The sequence below is a fragment of the Polyodon spathula genome, chromosome 20 (genome assembly GCF_017654505.1).
Source record: "Polyodon spathula isolate WHYD16114869_AA chromosome 20, ASM1765450v1, whole genome shotgun sequence".
Taxonomy (NCBI): domain Eukaryota; kingdom Metazoa; phylum Chordata; class Actinopteri; order Acipenseriformes; family Polyodontidae; genus Polyodon; species Polyodon spathula.
In genome coordinates, this window is record NC_054553.1 from 14,790,673 (window position 1) to 14,811,364 (window position 20,692).

Consider the following 20,692-nt stretch of genomic DNA (forward strand, 5'->3'; position numbering starts at 1 on the left):
TCATTTTCTGTGTCCAGTAACATGTGACATCTGACAGATGCAAGCATTGGGTCATAAGTAAATTAAGTTACACAGAGTTGGAAATTGAAGATACAAAACTAGTTGAGCATTTTGGGTTTGATACTGTCTGAAATCTGCTGTGGAGTGCATTGCACTGTATGTATAATTAAATAGTGGATACAATGTCAAATTAGGGGTTATCTGTGTAGGGAGGGCTACTTTATCAAGAGCCTGCACTCAGTTGTTTTGTGATCTCTGTTGTGTATTGCAAAAATAGTAAGATGCAAACCTGTTGACCCAAAGGTTAACTAAGCAAATGTTATGGCTCTTACAACCAAGCTGCGCCAGTGCCATACCGAGCCCTCATGTGGTTAAAGGGAACCTGGGTTGTTTTTCCACACAGAGCCGAGCTACTGATGTCACGCTCAATGAAAGACAGTTGTTTTAATTAACTCAGTTTGCCAAAAGATGCACAAACAAATGGAGTTCAAAAATGAATAGACCAATGGTACAAGGGTAGTTGTTGTTTTTTGTTTGGGTTCTATAGACTGCACTTCCTCACCGTCCCAAGGATGTGCTTTTCTCTCATCACACTCGCTGCCCGGCATGTTGCTTGTTGTTTGTCTTTCTGAGTGTACTGACTGACGTAATGTAATGACAAAAATCCTTAACCCCGCCCCTGGCTAGGCTCGGCTCTCAGCCGGTTTCAGATGTCTTGTGAGGCCGGATTCTCATGGTTTGGGTCTTGCTTGGCTCAACAAATAGCCAGTGCAGAACCACCCGTACCCTCACCGTACCAAGCCCTCACGGGGCGGATGTGCCAGTGGAGAAGGGGTATTAGTCTCCTTTAGTATTAAAGGACAGTACAAACAACTGTATTTGTTTTTATATGGAAATAACAAAACAGGAGTGTTCAGTACAGTGCAGGTTCACAGCATTTTCACTCCTGTTGTCAGGGAAGGTAGGGCATGAGAATCATCATTTGAAACGACACCTGAAAGAAGTAGGGCATTTTGCTGTCTGGGCAATGCATGGTACCACAGTATCTCATGATATTCAGTACCAATGACTGGACTGGTTGTGAAACTTATTTAAATATATTTATACCGACAACACTCCACACATATGAAAAAGAAATAAAATAAAAAAGTTTATATATATATATATATATATATATATATATATATATATATATATATATATATATATACACAAATATCAGATGTTCATATTCGCTACAAATGACAAAAATACCTTAATATACTTATTTACATTTCACCAGAATTTGCGCAACACACTAAAAAAAGGCAAATGAAAAAGAGTTCTGTGATATATGAGATTAATATATATAAAAAAACACAGAATCAACACAGCAGTTCTTGAACCTCTATTTAAAAGTTTTAGACAGCAAAAAGTAAACAAACCAAATTATGCGCGACCATAGGAAGGCCATCTGGGACAAAAATGCATTGTGCTGTTTAGAGCCAGAATCTCATGGGACAGAGTGATTTTTATATAGAATGTATATGTTACGTGACTTCTGCTTTGTGGAATGTAGTAAATGAGAACCAAAACTGTGAGGTTTTTTTCCATTCACTTTACAACGCCTGTGGCAGGGATGGCTGAGTGGTGATGTTAGGCCAGAAGCAGGAACAAAAAACAAAAGAAAATGCTATGGTGCATGCTGCAGCGCAAATATTTAGCCCTTTTGCGGTCCATTTATTAACAAAAAACAAAGAAAGTACTACAGTGCAAAAGGCTCTGCGGTGCTATTTATTTAAACAACAGTAATAAAATAAAAGGTTTAACAAAAAAACACACTTGCTCACAGAGCGAAATAAAAGGTTCATACAAAAATAAAAATCATGAACAGAAAACTACAAATATGATCCAGGTTAGGCTGGACAAATTGCCTTCACTGTTTCTAAATTTGATTTGATTTAGTTTACATTCTGTTTCGTTTCTTGCAGAGAGCTGTAGGCTTTTATGTAGCTGACCAACTTCTGGACAAGGTTTTTTTAATTGTGGATGGGGCTTCCCATCCACACTACCAAACAAAAACAAAACATACGGCTACGCTGTCACATATTTTAAATAAATACAAATAAACAATAACATGGCTACGTCATCATATTTGCACATAATAATAATAATAATAATAATAATAATAATAATAATAATAATAATATTAACAACCAAAAACATATCTACAAGCAGGGCTTTGCCCTGCTCCTGTTTAATAATGTGCAGGGCTCTCTCCTGTTGCCCTGCTACAACACCATTACCACGTTTGTTTTATCTGAAGTGTTTAAAGTTAAATTTCAGTTTTTGTTTGTTTGTTCAGCTACAAAAAGGCACAAGCAAACCTTAAATGTTATTAAAGTATGGCAATGGCCACTGTTTACTGTGAAGAAACAGCAATGGCAAAGAATTAAAAAAAAAAACAATGTGTAATTTGAACTGCTATTTCATCATTTGTGTTGTATGTTTCCATATATATATATATATATATATATATATATATATATATATATATATATATATATATATATATATATATATAAACTGCTTTTGTTGTACCGGAGAAACTATTTGTACAATCAAATGATCAGTTCTTGTATTACAAGACAAACACAGCATTTTAGTATTTCACATTAAAATGAACAGAGGCTGTGCATCTGCGATAAATACAACAACGGTATATATGCATGTAGGGTTTTTCAGTTTTGTTTCCTGTCGGTCTTGGTTGTATTGAAATTTCTTGAGCACAGGTACTGTTGTCTTAACAGTGGTGGTTAATTAAAAATATGTCAATGCCCTTACATGTTGAGACTGTTGAAGTTACAGATTAGCTCCTCTGACTAGAAGAGGCATGATCAGGAGTGAAACTAGCATACACATTGGTGTGTGGGACTGGTGCTGGGCAATTGTACTGCAAGCTGTTTAAAAGGTAGAAGAATAAACAGAATATATAGTCTGAAGCATCACTCAATAAGGTGCATGAGAAAAGGCTTATCAGATAGAAATAAGGAGTAATCAGCATTTTTTAAAGCCCTTAAGGGTGAAGTCCGTGTGATTACATGATTCACTTTGGTGTTTACAGTGCTTGTTCCTCACAATCATCGTCATCATAATCCCATGTAATGAGCAGTGTGCGCCGAGATGTTGTCACCCCCTGCCGTGAGCAGTGTGCTCCGAGATGTCACTCCCCGCAGTGAGCAGTGTGCTCCGAGATGTCACTCTCCGCAGTGAGCAGTGTGCTTCGAGATGTCATTTGATATTTGATTTGGAAAGAATGTCTTTTTATACCAAACAGCATCGTTTTATCCTATCCTGTAACTCCAACCTATGTTTTAAATAAATCTAGTCCTAAAATTAAGTTAATTGATTGAGCTAAATTTAATGTACATATTGCCAAATTCATAAAGCCTTAAAAACATGTCAGTTACTTTATGTATTGAAGAGAGAATTGTTGTCATTTTTTGTCTAGTTTTGTCATGAGCACATAAGACGGATAACACAGCCATCATTAGATTATTTTTCCCTGGGAAGTAGTCATGACAACCAGATATTTGATATGCCTTTGAAACAGAAAGAAGCATTGTGAAATAATGTAGTGCTGTGCACTTTTTATATTGCAGGCTGGTTTAACAAGCAGGCCATGTTAATCAAGATTATTTTAATAATCATATCAATGCTACTATTTTTTATTGTCTTTTTTTTTGTAAGTTCTGCTCTTTTGGATACCCTACTATAACTAGGAAGTACTGGAGTCAGCCGCACTGCATATCTTTTGAGGAGACTGCATCTTTGTTTCATTTCATTTCTGTTCCAAGACTACATGTATAGTTCCCAGTGTGAAATCTAATTTGTAATCAACACCATTATTTAATTACAGAATTCGCTTTAAATGCAGTGTTGTCAGGACAGTCATGTAATGCATTCTTGGACCTTGTGGGTAAGCCCATAGTGTATCTCACAGCACATCATACTCCCTCTGGGGCTGCTGTGGAGGCTCCAGAACAAACGGCTCTAGGTGCAGCAGATGTGTAGGTCTGGTTATAGCTATCCACAGTGCTATGTTTCCAGTAGCGCTAATTGTTTATTTACGTGAAGAGGCCGTATGTTACAATACTTTATATTCACATGTCATTTAAGTGTCAGCTCTTGAATGCAGATGTACCGGTAATCTATTCTGTGCAGGTTTAAAGTCACCTGCACTCAGTCACCTTGCTAGTATGAAAACACAGCTGTTACCTTGGCTACACAGAAGAATAGGAGAGGTCCAGGCAAAAGTGTATTTGATACAGTTCAGTGTTATTACAGTTAGGGTCTTGTTCTAAGCCATGGCAGATATTATTATTATTATTATTATTATTATTATTATTATTATTATTGGACCATCCCTGGCTTAACACATTTTTACAAACAGAAATGCACTAAAGAGACTCGCATGTACAGTCTGCTAGTGCTACCTTAATATCCCTGATTGAGTGTTTTTGAAGCTGCGAGTGAATAACCTTGGTGTGAAGGGCCCTGTTTTAATGATCTAAACAGTTCATATGTGCTGCTGTGCAAAGCAATTGACCTGACCCTCCACGGTGTGGTTTTCATAGAGGAACACAACCTTCTTTCTGGAAATGCTGCCTTTTGATCCCAGTGATTTTGGGTCAGGTGGACCTCGTTTGTGCTGATAAGGTCAACATGACTTGTTTTTTACTCTGCCAGGTCACATGTGTGCTGCATGGCTGATTCTGGTTTATCTGAATGCAGTTGCAGCTCAGTGAGTTGGATCTTCACACACACAAGTGAAGCTGATAATGTGCAGTGTGGGGCTGCTACAGCTCAGGCTTCATCCTGTGTCCTCATCTCCGTCAGCAGTGGGGATTGTTTCCCTCTGTTTGCCAGATTCCCATAAAGATTCACCTGCATCACAGCAGAAGAGCAATCAAGGAACTCCTTAAGGTGAAAGGTTTGGCACCTGTCGCCAATATGAACCAGTTTGGACCAGATACTGCAGATTATTGATTTGTAGATTATAATCTGCCTATCTTTTTAATTATATTTTTGATACCTCTATGTCATCAAAAATGTGCCTCTGTGATTAGAAAAATGACTGAGGTAGTTGTAAATCTTTTATACACAGACTGTAAAAGTTTTTTATTACAGTTAACTATTTCACTATACAAAAAGATTGGAGCAGCTGGTCATAGTGACCAAAACTAAAGGCAGATGATACATGTATTAATCAAAAGAACAGTTTGTTTATCAGTTTGTTGTTGGTGTGTCTGTCTGCCTGTCTGTCTGTCTGTATTTCATTACATTGATGCTCTTTTGCAGTGCTATGTCACACGTTGCATGAGATTCAAACACTGGATTGCATTTTTGTGTCCCTGGAATTAATGCATATTGAAGTCCAGGGATACAAACCAGGTATAAGCAGGCACATGGCAACACTAAAAACCATACCTGTTCTCTGCTGCCCTGTGGCGTTTCATGGTCGGGTTACTATGGGATTAGAGCAGTGGTCTTCTATAGGGAGGTACATTTGCATGCAGCTGCCATACTCTTTGCAGTTAAGGCAAGGGTAACAACCAGTGGGGACAAGGTTAATTACTTCTTCCAGTATGTGGTCAAGATAATGCAGCCAAATGTCCAGTTTGAGAGACAGATCTGGGCTCTATTAAAACATCATGAACAGATCATGAATAATGCATTCCAGGCACAGGTCCTGATAGCTTCTCAGCTGTCTGCTTCTTGAGACTATCCCCACCCTCCATACACACATACACACACAGCCCCCTATTCAGCTGGGTATTCAATAGACTCCTTAAAGGATTAATGGCAACAGTTTGCAAACCATGCCTCTCCACACAAACAGACTCGGTGATGCAGTGGATCAGCTCAGAGAATTTAAGATCGCTGTACAGCCGAGTACAGAATCTCTGGGAGGCTTGGTAAACACAGAGTACTGTATCTCCACCCTGCTGTGGGATAGAGCTGGTTTGTGGCAGGTATTATAACAAACTTTTCAACAAAGTGGCTTACATTCAGTAGATTACTATTTAGATGATTAATGAGGCAAGATTGTAAAATGAAACGTTAGGAAGTTCATATTTGAATGATTAAATGACATCTGTGTTTCGGTCTTCTGCTGTTCAGATCAGGACTAACAGAATTTTTACATTCTGTATGTTTACATAGAACATTAAATCCTTTTCAAATGTACAAGTTACTAAACCATGCAATTTAGAAGTGGGGTCGTGCAATGAGATTTGTATATCAGGTATATAAGGTATTGGATTTTGTAATCCTGTGCGAGTGCCTGGGGAGCTGGGTTCAGGAGTGGTTACAGAGCACAGGCACACTGCTAGGGGAGTGCTGTGCTGCGCAACTTCAGCTGAATAATGTCTTCTATCTTACATCCGGAGGCTGCAGCTAACATTGAAATTCTCTACTGAAGAAGCAGAAAAAGAATAGTCATAAATTCATATTAAGCAGTCTTCAACTTACCACATAAAGCATCAGTGACACACAGAACCATTATGAAACAGATTTTAAAATCCATCTGCCTCTTTCTCTCGCTCTCTCTGAAACTTAAATGCACTGACTGGTGAAGTGTCAAAACTTCGATGTCCTTCTTTATAATGTGCACATTGTTATGATTGTGTGCTTAGAGAAGTGAATGAGGCATATTGCAAATTGGCCGTTTTTTGGTGTGTGGGTTTCTGGAGATAAGATACCATTTAAAACCATTTAAATCAGTGCAAGTAAAAGAGCAGGCATTTCTTATTGATATTTTATGTGAGCACTAAGTAACCATAAAGAACGGTATTGTCAAGCACATTAAAAACCCTGATTTCAAAATTCTGAACAGGTTAGCTTCAGTACACACAAAGACTTCTAACGCTTTAGAGAGCCTGTGACCGAGATGGCGAACACTTTTATTTTCAAGAATCGGAGGCTCCAAGTTTTTATTATCTTATGATTCTCTGGCACAGAGAGATCTGTGTGTATGAGCAGGAACTCCAAGCATCCTTGTTAATTAGTTACTGTTTTGTTAGAGGCAGAATTGATTTTCCCAGCAGTGCAATTCTGCTGCTTTGAATATATCAAAGACTCACTTTGAATAACTCACAGGGCATGTTTTGAGCTGCACAGGGACTGAAGGAATATGTTATATTGCTCATACTGTCATACACTCATTGTATGACGCATTGTGGCAAAGTGATTGACAGTGTGCATGTGCAGGCGATCAATAATCAGACAAACAACGATAATCCAGGTGCAGTGCAGGTTTAGTTGTATAATCCAATGCCTGATGGTTAACAGCAGTAAACAAAACAATGTTAATGAAGCATACAGCAGCGTGTATTCCTTTATTTATAATCCGCGGGTTTGCCCCGAAATAGTAACAGTCCAGTTTCAGTTCACCCACACGAATCACATGCACAAACACCAGTCCACAGTGCGTGATCTACTGCTTGTTCAGAATACAGTTCTTTAGTAACAACAAAAGTGCAGTGGTGTTGATCCGGGTTTAGTGCTGGCCTTTGGCGACAGCTACGGATTGTGTTAGCCGTCCAAATAATTACAAACAGTATTTTTAACGACAAACAAAAACAAACAAAACACTCACATTTCACACACAGGTTCTCCTTCTGGTCATTTAACGTAACCATTCACAAAGGAACAGATCAGATCACTACGTTCCATTTTTATAATGTCACCCATGATCCCTTGGTCAACGAGCGCATCTGCTCCTCCAATCCGTGGATGCCACGCCGTTTCCCATCTGGGTCATTCGTTTCGTGTGCGTAGCTCTGTCCCCTTTTTTAATGGCCGACTTCGACCTAACCCTGGGAATAAACTGTCGTGCCATTTAGTCCAAGGTATTCTGTTTCCTTTACACAGCGCCCTCGCCGGTCGAAAGTGCGATCTAACACCAAGAATAATTCGATATCTGTCACACGCATTGATGCAGTTAATTTCCTTTCATATCTGGAAGCAAAATATCAACATTATTTTAAATTTGTTCATGTTCAGGAAGGATTAGTCATGTACTGTATAAAGCTGGAAATTAATATTAATATATCCCAGTCCCCTTCCTCTCACTTTCCCAGACTCTTTTTCTCCTTCCCCACTCCCCTTCCTCTCTCTTTCACAGATTCTTTCCCCTTCCCCACTCCCCTTCCTCTTTCCCAGACTCCCATTCCTCACTCCCCTTCCTCTCTCTTTCACAGATTCTTTCCCCTTCCCCACTCCCCTTCCTCTTTCTCACTCTTTCCCATTCCTCACTCCCCTTCCTCTCTCTTTCCCAGATTCTTTCCCACACCCCTTCCTGTCTTTCCCAGACTCTTTCTCCTTCCCCACTCCCCTTCCTCTCTCTTTCACAGAACCTTTCCCATTCCCCACTCCCCTTCCTCTCTTTCCCAGACTCTTTCTCCTTCCTCACTCCCCTTCCTCTTTCCCAGACTCTTTCCCATTCCTCACTCCCCTTCCTCTCTCTTTCCCAGATTCTTTCCCACACCCCTTCCTCTCTTTCCCAGACTCTTTCTCCGTCCCCACTCCCCTTCCTCTTTCCCAGACTCTTTCCCATTCCTCACTCCCCTTCCTCTCTCTTTCCCAGATTCTTTCCCACACCCCTTCCTCTCTTTCCCAGACTCTTTCTCCGTCCCCACTCCCCTCCCTCTCTCTTTCACAGATTCTTTCCCCTTCCCCACTCCCCTTCCTCTTTCCCAGACTCTTTCCCATTCCTCACTCCCCTTCCTCTCTCTTTCCTAGATTCCCCTTCCCCACTCTCTCTTTCTCCTTCTCCACTCTCCTTCCTCTTCCTTTCCCACTTCATTTCCCGAGACCTCTTCCATACATAGAATCAACAAGTGTCTGCTCTTCAAAAATATGCAAATGATTCTTGTGAGAAGTAATCACATTTCTGTGCATAACAAATGAAGGTTGATTATTTATTGTCTATTTTACCCCCTAGACCCCTCAGTAAATATCTGTTTGCCTGAATATATATTTGCCGCAATCTTCAAATACATTCATTTTCATGCAGAAGATTTCATGAACAATCCACCTGGCAGGTTTTTCTCTGCAAACTGCTTGTAAGCTACCTGTGCTCCACACTGTGCTTTAATAAGAGCACCCATGCCGTTTCTTTGTTTAACCCTTTGAGAGCTGCATGAATACAGTGATGCTCCTGCTGCTGTACCAGCATGGAATTGGAGTGTTACAATGTTGTTTAAATCTTTAACACATATGATTCCATCTTACTCTGAAACCATGATTGCTTACACACAGAAATTGAATATATGAATACTTAATACATTGTAATAATGATGTGTAGCTAAAATATATTTTAGGGGAGTCTAAAAGTCATGTTCTGTTGTACCATGTGCAGTAAAACAGTACAGCAAAGGGTCACATACTGTAAGCATTACACATACTTTAGCACTTTTATTGTATATAATAAACCATATACAATAGATGACAATGAACTATCATCCTTGGATTGCCAAATGTGCAGTAATGTTCATCGCACACTCATGTAAAAGCGAGCCCTGTTTATGATATACAGTAAACTCTGTAAGGAAAGCCGAGCCAGTCTATAAACCAGAGGCCACATTTTCGAATCCTCCACTCCAGTCTTTCATTCAGTACTATGTTACAAAAATACAACCAAACAACAAAGTGAAATGCAGCTTCCCTGACTAGAGAAACACAACTAAGTAATATAATAAAGCAGCTTCCTTTCAGCACGCTCAAGGGGTTTTGTTTCTCATTTTGTAATGATTGTCCTTTAAAAAAATAGGAGTTACTTAAATAATGGAGGAAATGCTTTAAAAATATTGCATTGTAGTCCCCAAATACCAGTGAATGAATAAGCTGTCTAAACAGCCTCAGTAGTGTAGTCCCTTTGGTGGCTGATTAGTTCAAGTTCTGCACTAACCTTCATCACACCCAGACCTTGGCTAAATAGCTTGAGTCCCTCAAACCCTGTGGACTTATTGCTACAAGCATCTCAAACTAAGGAATGTGATAATGGAGTCTGTTTTAATTTTGCGAGCAGTGGCTATCTATACAGGACACTGTTGAAACTAGACGATTCCTCTCAATGAGTTTGCTCCTGGTTCATTTGTATTATTTTTTTATTAAAAAACAGCCACTGATTTAATGACACACTTTTTTTTCAAAACAGAGAAATGAGTTTGGTGGTATAAAACTGGTATAAAGATTAAGAATCTAGTTATGTAATGCATTTCAAAGAGGCTTTTATTTTAATAATACAGTTAATAAGATTCTGTGTCGCTACTCTTGTGTTTTTCACAGCAGTAATCCATTTCAGACCAGCAGGCCAGGTTTCACATTGTCCTTGATGCATGCTCTTAACTCCTACAGCAACCAGTTAAAGCTCTCACGTGATGTGTTTAGGTGTTCCCATGGAAACTAAATTGCAGATTAAGATTTGTCTGATGTAGTTTTTAGAAGCTTCAAAACCTAGATTAATTTTTAACCTGCAGCAGCTGGTAATGCTTCAGCTAATAAAATGTTTTATGGCTCAGTTCTGACTCCAGTGGAATTCTAATCCAAATCTTTAGTTGCAGTGATAACAAATGTGTTCATTGTATTTACGACATGCTCACTGTGCATCCCGCTGAGCCGTTTTAATGAAAAGAAATAAAAAAAACGAGTGTGGTACAGATAAAATGCATGGTTTGAGAGTCCACTGTCTGGCCAGCTGAACAAGGCGATAGACCCCCCTGTGATTTAACCAAGGGGGTGGTGATTGGGGAAGGTGAAGGGATGGAAATCAATTGCGCAAAGGGAGAGGTAAGTGACTGGTTTATTTAGACTCTACTGATTTAGTCCTTGCTCCCAAACTAAAGTTGCAAAACTTGTATCAATGAATGAGCATGGGTCCAGTGCAAACTGCTTTGGGTTCCGTACACTGTGGATAAAGAGCATGCAAGCCCTTGGTTTGTTTTGAAATCCTAGCTCTAATAAGGCTGCATGAAGCATGCAGTCAGTATATGTTGATGCGTTATGCTGTTTGCAACACAATTGGAAGGTGATGTTGTTTGAGACACGTCTGCTCCGGTTCTTTTCCCCAGGTGGTGATGCAGACGCAGGAAGCTATGGGAGAGGAGGTGTACACCAACGGGAGCCACCGATTGGGCAGTGCCAACAGCCCTTCCATGAACGGGAAGGAGCTCACCAAGATGCGCCTGGTTCAGTTTGAGAAGAGCGCTACAGAGCCAATGGTCAGGACACACTCCGCATGTTATTTGAAGCTTTGTGATGCCACATTATCATTTTCTTTTTTGTAAATTCTTAGCAAAAATGCCCTTTACTAAATGTAAATATTTTATTTAAATCACTACAATAGGTATTTTTACATATTTATTTTATATTTTTCTAAGAAGTTGACATTATGTGCTGTTAGAGGTTTGATTTTTCAAACCTTGATACACAAAGGGCTTAATCGTCCGCTATTTGGATCAATTGAATAGATCCCTGAAAATGTACATATTATGTGTACTTAAATGTTTGTAAAGAAAATTTGTAATAGCCCTTCCTTGTCTTGAAAGAAGATCTGTAAGAATAATTTGTAAGAATAAGAACAAAAGAAAGTTTACTAATGAGAGGAGGCCATTCGGCCCATCTTGCTCATTTGGTTGTTAGTAGCTTATTGATCCCAGAATCTCATCAAGGAGCTTATTGAAGGACCCCAGGGTGTCAGCTTCAACAACATTATTGGGGAGTTGGTTCCAGACTCCCACAATTCTCTGTGAATGAATGGATGTTAGTAGCTCTTCTCATTGTTCTGAAACATGTGCCTCAATCCATTCTTTAGTAACAAACAACAGTGTTTTATTCCAAAGGCATATAAAAACCAGTAGAGTACAATAACTATCCTGAAGCAGTGTGTCAGAGTTGGAATTCCTGTTGTCACAAAGCCCTAGGGAACATGGCGGGTGGGATTCTGTATATGGAGTAGAACAAACAAACCCCCTCCAGCATGCAGGTTCATTTCTGTTTGTGATGCAATAGCAACACTTACCCCTGCACAGTGAGCTTTTAAGATGTAGGGAGGGACTGAATATTTGGCTGTGGTGCCATATATCAAGCATGATCTGGCAATGATCAACCGTGGTAAAACGGCTGCCCATGTCAGCAGTGCATGGTTTGACACATGGTGTAACTTGGTTTAAACATGATACAAATACCTGGTCAGTTGCCTACCTTTAAAGCAATGCCCCCTACAAAGCAGGCTGGATGTTTTCTTGCAGCATGCATCAGTTCATAGAGGTGTTGTCATGGTAGTCCTGAACTACTGAATGTATCTGAATTTGGTGTTCCTTCATTGTGTTCACCCTGAGAGTCATTACCTCTGGTGGGCTATAGTATATCTTCCCTCACTCGTTATCCTCTTAGAACAATCACAAATCTACATGTTCTTTCATACTGTTTTTCAGGGTGTCACACTGAAACTGAACGAGAAGCAGCGATGCACAGTGGCCAGGATCCTGCATGGAGGAATGATTCACAGACAAGGTGACACTGGAGAAGCACGCCTCGTATATAACACACAACCTGTATATAACAACACAGGATATCTCCTGACATTTTCAAAGGGGCTTACATTCTTTGGGTTGCTTTTGAAACAAATGCCTTCCATTGATTCTTACTGTTGCTTCTCCTAAAGGGTAACATTTATAAAATAATGTGAGAGGTCACTAGTTCTAATACAGTCTTTGAGGGATCTGTTGGCAGTCTCTCTAAAGTTTGTTTCATACACAGTATATCTAAAAATAAAAACAAAAAAAAAACACAGTAGATCCTGTTTTGTCAGACCTGCTATGTGGACATGAGAATAGATACAAACTTGAAAAGAATTAAGATGTGATGTAATGTATACTTTGGTAAATGTCAGCACATCAGCTGCCAGGTTTTGAAAATCTGCTGCAGTGTAAATTATTTTTCCAGGGATCCCGATGAACAAGGACTGCATTCTTTAGTGGAAGACACGAAGGCATGAATCAGACACAACATTATCAGACCTTTGGCACCTGTCATCCTAATTGAGTTTTCTAATGATCTACACTTGATTTATGAGACAAAGGCATTCTAATTATCTTTGTTTCAGGTTCTCTCCATGTGGGAGATGAGATTGCTGAAATCAATGGGAGTAATATAGCTAATCAGTCCGTGGATCAGCTGCAAAAGATGTTGGTACGTGTTAACTTTCCTTTGGGGTAAAACATCATTGAGAGATTTTCAGTAGACGTATTAACAATTGTGGCTTGAGCTGTGTGACAGGCTGGCGAGTGGAAAGAGGCCCAGAGACAGACTGCAGTTCAAAAAAATAACTATTTTATTATAAATAAACACAAAAATGAAAGGGCACAAGGGCCAAAACAAAGCAATTTAAACACAAAGAAAGACAAAAAGCAAAACTTACAAAAAAATAACAATTTCCAGGCTGGGCAATGCCTTCACTGGATTCAAACTTTCCAAACACCCAAAAACCCCAACCTGCTTCCTCAGCTCCCTCTCTCCAAATGAGAAGCAGAGGCCTCCTTTTATATCAGGTGGCTGGGCGCTGATTGATCGTTAATCAACCTAATCAACTAATCAACCCCAGCCACCTGAACATAATAAACCCAGGCAGGTAGGGGAAGTTAACCCCATCTCTGCCAATTTAAAGGGCAGAGCTTTGCTCTGCCACAAGCTGTCACTTCAAACAGACACAAGAAATGAAGGTCACTTTCTAAACAGTAAAATCAAAACCTGTGTGAATGTGTTACAGATTAATTGAGAATAGACTGATATTCTTTCACAATATGCAGACATTGCCTCCCTTTTCTTTTTAAAAGCTGCAGTGTCTCCATGCTGTTTGTGAATATTTACTGCATTCTTCCATAGTCTATACTTCCTGGGTGCTTTTACTTACTCAGCTTTCCAGTTTGTTTACATTCAGCTGCAGGGCCCCCAGCTATTTGACAAACTTCCGGTAGACACAGCCCTGCGATAGCAAAATAAATGAACAAGTTAACTGAAAGCCTTAAATTAATCATACACAGAGGGGGAAATTACATTGAATGTTGACAGAGAGCAGGGAATGATGGTATATACGACCCAAAGATGTTTCAGCGTTACAGACCTGCAATATACAATGAACTCCAAAAGTATTTGGAGAGTGACACATTTTTGTTGTTTTGGCTCTGTATTCCAGCACTTTGGATTTGAAATGACTATGGGGTTAAATTGCAGACTGTCAGCTTTAATTTGAGGGTATTTTCATCCATATCGGATGAACCTTTAGAAATTACAGCACGTTTTGTATATAGTCCCCCCATTTTAGGGTACCAAAAGTATTTGGAGAGATTAACATTATGTACAATAAAGTAGTCATGTTTAGTACTTGGTCGCATATCCTTAGCATACAATGATTGCCTGAAGTCTGTGACCCATAGACATCACCAGACGCTGGGTATCTTCCCTGGTGATGCGCTGCCAGGCCTGTACGGCAGCCATCTATGCACTGTCCAATGAGTTTGGAGGCATTTGGTTGTATCTGAGCAGACAAGATGTTTTTGTAAATTTCAGAATTCATCCAGCTGCTGCCGTCAGCAGTCACATCATCAATAAAGATAAGTCAGCCAGATTGGGGGGGGGGGTATACTTTGGATCATGGGCAGTTCCTTTTTTTTCTCCACACTTTCCTCTTTCCATCACTCTGGTACAGGTTAATCTTTGTCTCATCTGTCCATAAGACTTTGTTCCAGAACTGTACAGGCTCTTTTAGGTACTTTTTAGCAAACTGTAACCTGGCCATTCTGTTCTTGAGGCTTACTAGTGGTTTGCATCTTGTGGTGTACTCTCTGAAGTTCTGTTGGTGTACTCTTCTGCGTATGGTAGTCTTTGACACATCTTCGGTCATCCACTGTAGTGGTCTTCCTTGGTCTACCAGGTTATTTGCCATTGCTGAGCTCACCAGTGCTTTCTTTCTTCTTAATGATGTACCAAACAGTTGTTTTTGGCACGCCTAACGTTTTGGCTATGTCTCTGATCGATTTATTCTGATTTTTCTGCCTCGTGATGGCCAGCTTTACTTGCATTGACATTTCTTTGGTCATCATGTTGTCAGAGACCAGCAACAGACTTCAAAGGCAAATGCAAAGCCTAGAATCAAGTCTAGACAGACAGCTCTCTTGTGCATGTACTAATGATGCAAACAAACACACCTGCCTAATAAGAAACAGCTGTGAAGCCAGTTGTCCAAATACTTTTGGTACCCTAAAATGGGGGGACTATGTACAAAACGTGCTGTAATTTCTAAACGGTTCATCCGATATGGATGAAAATACCCTCATATTAAAGCTGACAATCTGTACTTTAACCCCATAGTCATTGTATCATTTCAGAGTTTTCAGAACAACAAAAATGTGTCAAATATTTTTGAAGTTCACTGTATATATGCATGATTTTGAACAGGTAGTCGATCATAGAAATGAGTTTTCTGAAATAGCTGTTATGCACAGAAGAACTGATCTGGCTTCATGGTACTGTATACCCTGTCATATTGCATATGCTGTCTGGGCTTCCTTTATTGACAATTAAAATCAAAGTCACCTTGCAGAATAATATTAATAACCAGTTTTCTTACAGAAAGATACTACTGGAGTCGTCACCTTTAAGATCATCCCCAACCCGCAAGCCCAGTCCCTAGCATTTGAGGTAAGTGACAGTGTCACTGTGCAGCTCAATATCCATCTGCAGGCACAAAGCTTCAACTCAGGAGTTCTTTAAAGAAACTGTTGTGAGCTTGTGTTGACAACAGTGTCTTTAACAGTTTTATTCATTATATTCTTTATTACATTCTTCAAGACAGACTTTAGCAAAAACATATTTTAATGACTCTTCAATTGTGAAAAGGGCCCAATCTTGAATAGCCTCAGAAACAGTAGACCTGTAGTCCTGGGGGTTGTATTTTGTCCTTTTGATAAACAGTATTATTTACAAAGGGTGCACACGTTCCAGTGCAGTTTCAAAGCATGCACCATTTACAGCAGTGTGAGGATTGATTCACAGCAAACCACTTGCAACACTGCAGGTGTGATGGTCTGTATCCATAAGCACGATAAGCACACCGGTAACTTGAATATTTCTATTTTAGAACCACACTGTATATTACTGTACAATTAATGCCATTGGTGTAAGGAATGCTACGTCCTGCTTTTTTAAAACAAGAAAAACAAGTTTGGAGTTTCTGGCTGACTTTAATTGCAATATGAGTCATCAGTCTTGAGTCACATGACACTTCAGCTTTACAGTATGTCTGACAGGACAGGAGTGCCCTTTCAAAAAAAAAAAAGAAAAAAAAATTAGTAGGTTTTTGGATTTTTTTAAATATAATTTTCTCCCAATTTAGAGTAGCCAATTATTTTTAGGCTCAGCTCACAGCTACCACCCCCTGCTCTGACTTGGGAAGGCAAAGACGAGCGCACGCTGTCCTCTGAAGTGTGTGCTGTCAGCCGACCGCTTCTTTTCACACTGCAGACCCACCATGCAGTCACCTCAGAGCTACAGCGTCAGAGGACAGCGCAGCTCTGGGCGGCTTACAGTCAAGCCCTACAGGGGTCGCTGGTGCACGGTGACCAGTCTATGCCGATTATTACTAGCATTTAAACAGTTTTGTACACATGGCTAACCATGTGTGGTGATATGATAAAGGATTGCATTTTCTTCTTTTTACAGAAAATTTAACTGTGTACACAAGAGGGATTAAACGTGTATATTTTTTCATTAGCAAGCTCTTTCCAGGCTGAATTAAAACAGATCTCTCCTCCACTGTGACTTAACGGTTTTTGTAACAATAGTGCAATTGCCATTGATACAAAATAATAATAATAATTATTATTATTTATTATTATTATTATTATTATTATTATTATTATTTACAAAACCCAATTGGTTTTATTCAATGGATTTAAAAAAACAGCAAGTCTAAATACTGAAACTTTTTTAAATATTAAATTCGAACCAACCCTACCATTTTACGTACATTTGAAGAAATAAACTTACTTGCGAGACTCAGACATACTGTACTGTTCGAGATGGTACTGTTTCAATGGTGCTTGGATTAGGTGAACAGACCCCACTGCCTGTCAGCGTGGTGTGGGTGTGACAGAGACAGACACACACTCTCAGTCGAATCATTTGCATTGTGATTGACATTTCTCATTCAATGTCCTGTGTCTTCAACTACATTTGTTCTTTATCAGGCATGTCTTCCTCTAAGCCAATACACAGAAAGGTGACTATTCTCTCTGTAGAACAAACACAGTAGCTTCTAGAATACTGCCATTTCATCCAGTCCTTTTATTTTCAGCTTTAGAGCTTTTCCAGTGTCATCTGCTGGCTCTTGAGAGTTCAGCTTGCAGTCTTTAGCAAGAAGGAATGCATTTCAGTTCTATAAAAAAATAGATATTAAAAATTGGCATGGCTGTTGTAACCTAGATTAAATCAAAATGATAACATGTTATTCTATAGAGAGCTGTTATTTAATGCCACCTGCATAGAGCTGCCATATCTATGGCAATGCTGTATATAAATAATATTTTGTTTTTTAATCTAGACATACTGTGTGTGATTTCTTTAAAAAAGGTGTAGTCATTTTTACAAAAAAAGAGTACATCTTTGAGATTCTTTCACTCCCACGTTTTACATTGAAAAGGAGTACAGTCTGGCGGCATATTGAAGGATGCTTCAAGTGACGGTAGATGACATAAAGCTTGACCTCTCATTCTTACGTCATGTAGACCTGGCTTGTGGACATCTAAGAACAAACACTAATAACCTAGATCCTAGTCAAATTTACTAGACTAATCCACTAAACCACCAGAGCAGTAGCTGCTATGAATGTATTGATGTATGGGCCTGATTCAGCAGCAGGTCTTTTTAATACACCTGACTAGCGAGAGCAGCAGGAGTTGCTCAGTCAGATATTCAGGTGCTTCTCAACCTGGGATCACACAGATCAGAGGCCACCTAAGAGAAATGCAGCACTTAAAGAATTATCTTCTTCCCCAGAACATAATACTTTGTTCTGTATTTTAATGTTTACTCTTACCATCTCTCTGGAGGTGGGGATACATTTTTGTGGTTTAAAAATTCCAGTGTTTTAAAATCATAAAACATTCCTACAGTTGTTTACTCTAGTTCCCAGGGAATAGCAGGTTAGTGCCATGATTCAGGAGGCAGGCCTGTTCTGTGTGTTTCTCTCTTCAGATGTACATGAGAGCTCAGTTTGACTACGATCCAATGAAAGATGATCTCGTACCATGCAAGGAAGCTGGTCTCAAATTCAAAACAGGTGACATCATCCAGATTATCAACAAGCAAGATCCAAACTGGTGGCAAGGCAGGCTGGAGGGCTCAGAGTCAGGGTTCGCAGGTCTGATCCCCTCCCCTGAACTGCAGGAGTGGTACGTTTTCTTGTGAAGCTTCACCGTTTTCATGCCAAAGCAAAGAGGTTCTCACTGAGACGCGCAGTGCACATTGGAAGACTTTACCTTATCACAAGTCATGTGCACATAATATAATAGCAGGTAGTCTTCTCAATCATTCTTTCAGTTTTAGAACAAAGTATTGATGAATTTCTAAGAATTGGATGATCTAAATACTCAAACTGTTCAGTTAATTGAAAATGCAATCTGATATTTGGAAGCCAGCTCAGGTGTCATGTTTTAATGATTTAAGAGAAAGCCTGTGTCTAGCCTACGAGAATGTCAGTTAAGCACATGCATTTCTTTATTTCTACCTATCCTAAAGCCTGGCTTGCTTCAGATTATTAAAAGGTAGTGTTAGTAGATCTCTGTAACTATGTAAAGCTGTCACATAACATCCCCTAATTTGACTCCTGACAGGCGTGTAGCGAGCAAAACCAAGTCCAGCGAGCAGGGCACCCAGTCCTGCAGCCCCTTTGGCAAGAAGAAGAAATGCAAAGACAAGTACCTTGCCAAGCACAGCTCAAGTACGTGCAGGGGTCTCCTCCAGTGATCCAACACATGTTGAGAACCCCTTTCAAAAGCCTTGCCTCTGTACACAGCCCATTCATTGTTATAGTCTAATATCTACTGTATGTAGGGAAGAAAAAATACCACATGCATTCCTGTGCAGAGTGTAATATTTCTCAGACAGTAGCTCATTCTTCTCATAATAGCGTATGAAAGGCAGTATTTGACAATCAACATTTTTGGGGGGATTCAAGAATATGTACTTTCTAACATTTATATTTGTGTATGCATTTATTAAATATATTTCATTCTACAATGGAACTCATTTTCTTTTCTTTTTGGTAGTTTTTGATCAGCTGGATGTCATTTCCTATGAAGAGGTTGTGAAACTCCCTGCTTTCAAAAGGAAAACGCTGATTCTCATAGGTAACCTAGCAATGCCAAAACTATGGGACAAGTACTGGGGTTGGGTCACATCCAGCCCTTATAAAAGTTGATCATGGTGTTATTGCAGTTTTACCAAGCTTTGTTCATGGTTATACTTCTGCATTTACCATGTTCTTTACTATGCTTTTACTATGATACACTTTTTATAAGGGTGGAATCACCTTGTTCTGCAAGACGTACTCACTGACGTAGTGTGATCAGCATCTCCTGCTATACCTTGCCTAACATTCATGTCCAGCACAGCCTTGGGCGATATGAATTGAAGTACAAGGTCTCAATGAAGCTATGTCCTTTTCATTGATAAAAAGGCTTTTTGTACTCTTTAAAAAAGCATGCAGTCCTAATGTTTCAAATAAATGAAAGTTATTCCATGTAATACATCATTCATCCTCTCCAGCTAAGCATGGTGGTATTGTAATCTTTTCTTCTGCCAATCCAACATTCTTTTGTATAGGCTGTTATTTTGTTCCTGTTTTTCCTCAGGTGCCCCAGGAGTTGGAAGAAGCCATATCAAAAGCACTTTACTCACCAAGTACCCAGAGAGATTTGAGTATCCCTCACCTCGTAAGTCCATTTGAACTGTTATACTGGAGCTGCCCTGTGGTGCATGGACACTATTGGAAGATATTTCTGACCTAACAAATAGTGTAACTGTATTGATCAGCTCTATCTGTGTCAATACTGCTAAGCAATGCCATGGACACAAGATACAATGGTACTGATTGTTGCTATGCAACTATTGAGCCACAACATGGGTAATATTTCAAAGTAAGAATGACATTACAGCACTGAATTCTGCGTCCTTCCTCCTCGTTTGCAGCAGAAACAAAGGCTTCCCATGGTAAGCTGTGTGCTGCACGGTGATCACTGCTGTTTACAGTGCCTTTCTCTTTCTGTGCAGATACCACCAGACCGCAGAAGAAAGACGAAGAGCAAGGGAAACAGTACTATTTCATTTCTCAGGAATCCATGTCAAAGTGCATCGCAGACAATGAGCTGGTGGAGTACGGCAGCTTCCAGGGACACATTTTCGGAACCAAGCTTGAAACCATCCACAAGATCCACGAGAAGGGCAGGATTGCACTCCTGGATGTCGAGCCGCAGGTACTCGCAACATAGGGGATTACATTGAGTTATTGAGCTGGGTGTTTATTCCGATCCAAGCGCTAATGTCTGAACCAGGGTTTTGAAAATCAAAATCCAACAGCGCATGTGAGTAT

The 20,692-nt window shown here is 39.6% G+C and overlaps 1 protein-coding gene across 1 annotated transcript in view; it reads left to right on the top strand.

The window, feature by feature from the left end:
• Positions 1 to 20,692, top strand: part of LOC121295597 (55 kDa erythrocyte membrane protein-like) — a 44,392-nt gene that overhangs the window by 15,118 nt on the left and 8,582 nt on the right. Inside the window, exons 2-10 of the mRNA XM_041220451.1 lie at positions 11,115 to 11,264; positions 12,480 to 12,558; positions 13,151 to 13,236; positions 15,676 to 15,744; positions 18,298 to 18,494; positions 18,936 to 19,042; positions 19,371 to 19,451; positions 19,956 to 20,036; positions 20,374 to 20,576. Coding sequence (XP_041076385.1) covers positions 11,115 to 11,264; positions 12,480 to 12,558; positions 13,151 to 13,236; positions 15,676 to 15,744; positions 18,298 to 18,494; positions 18,936 to 19,042; positions 19,371 to 19,451; positions 19,956 to 20,036; positions 20,374 to 20,576 — 1,053 coding nt within the window. The remainder of the gene's footprint in view (positions 1 to 11,114; positions 11,265 to 12,479; positions 12,559 to 13,150; positions 13,237 to 15,675; positions 15,745 to 18,297; positions 18,495 to 18,935; positions 19,043 to 19,370; positions 19,452 to 19,955; positions 20,037 to 20,373; positions 20,577 to 20,692) is intronic.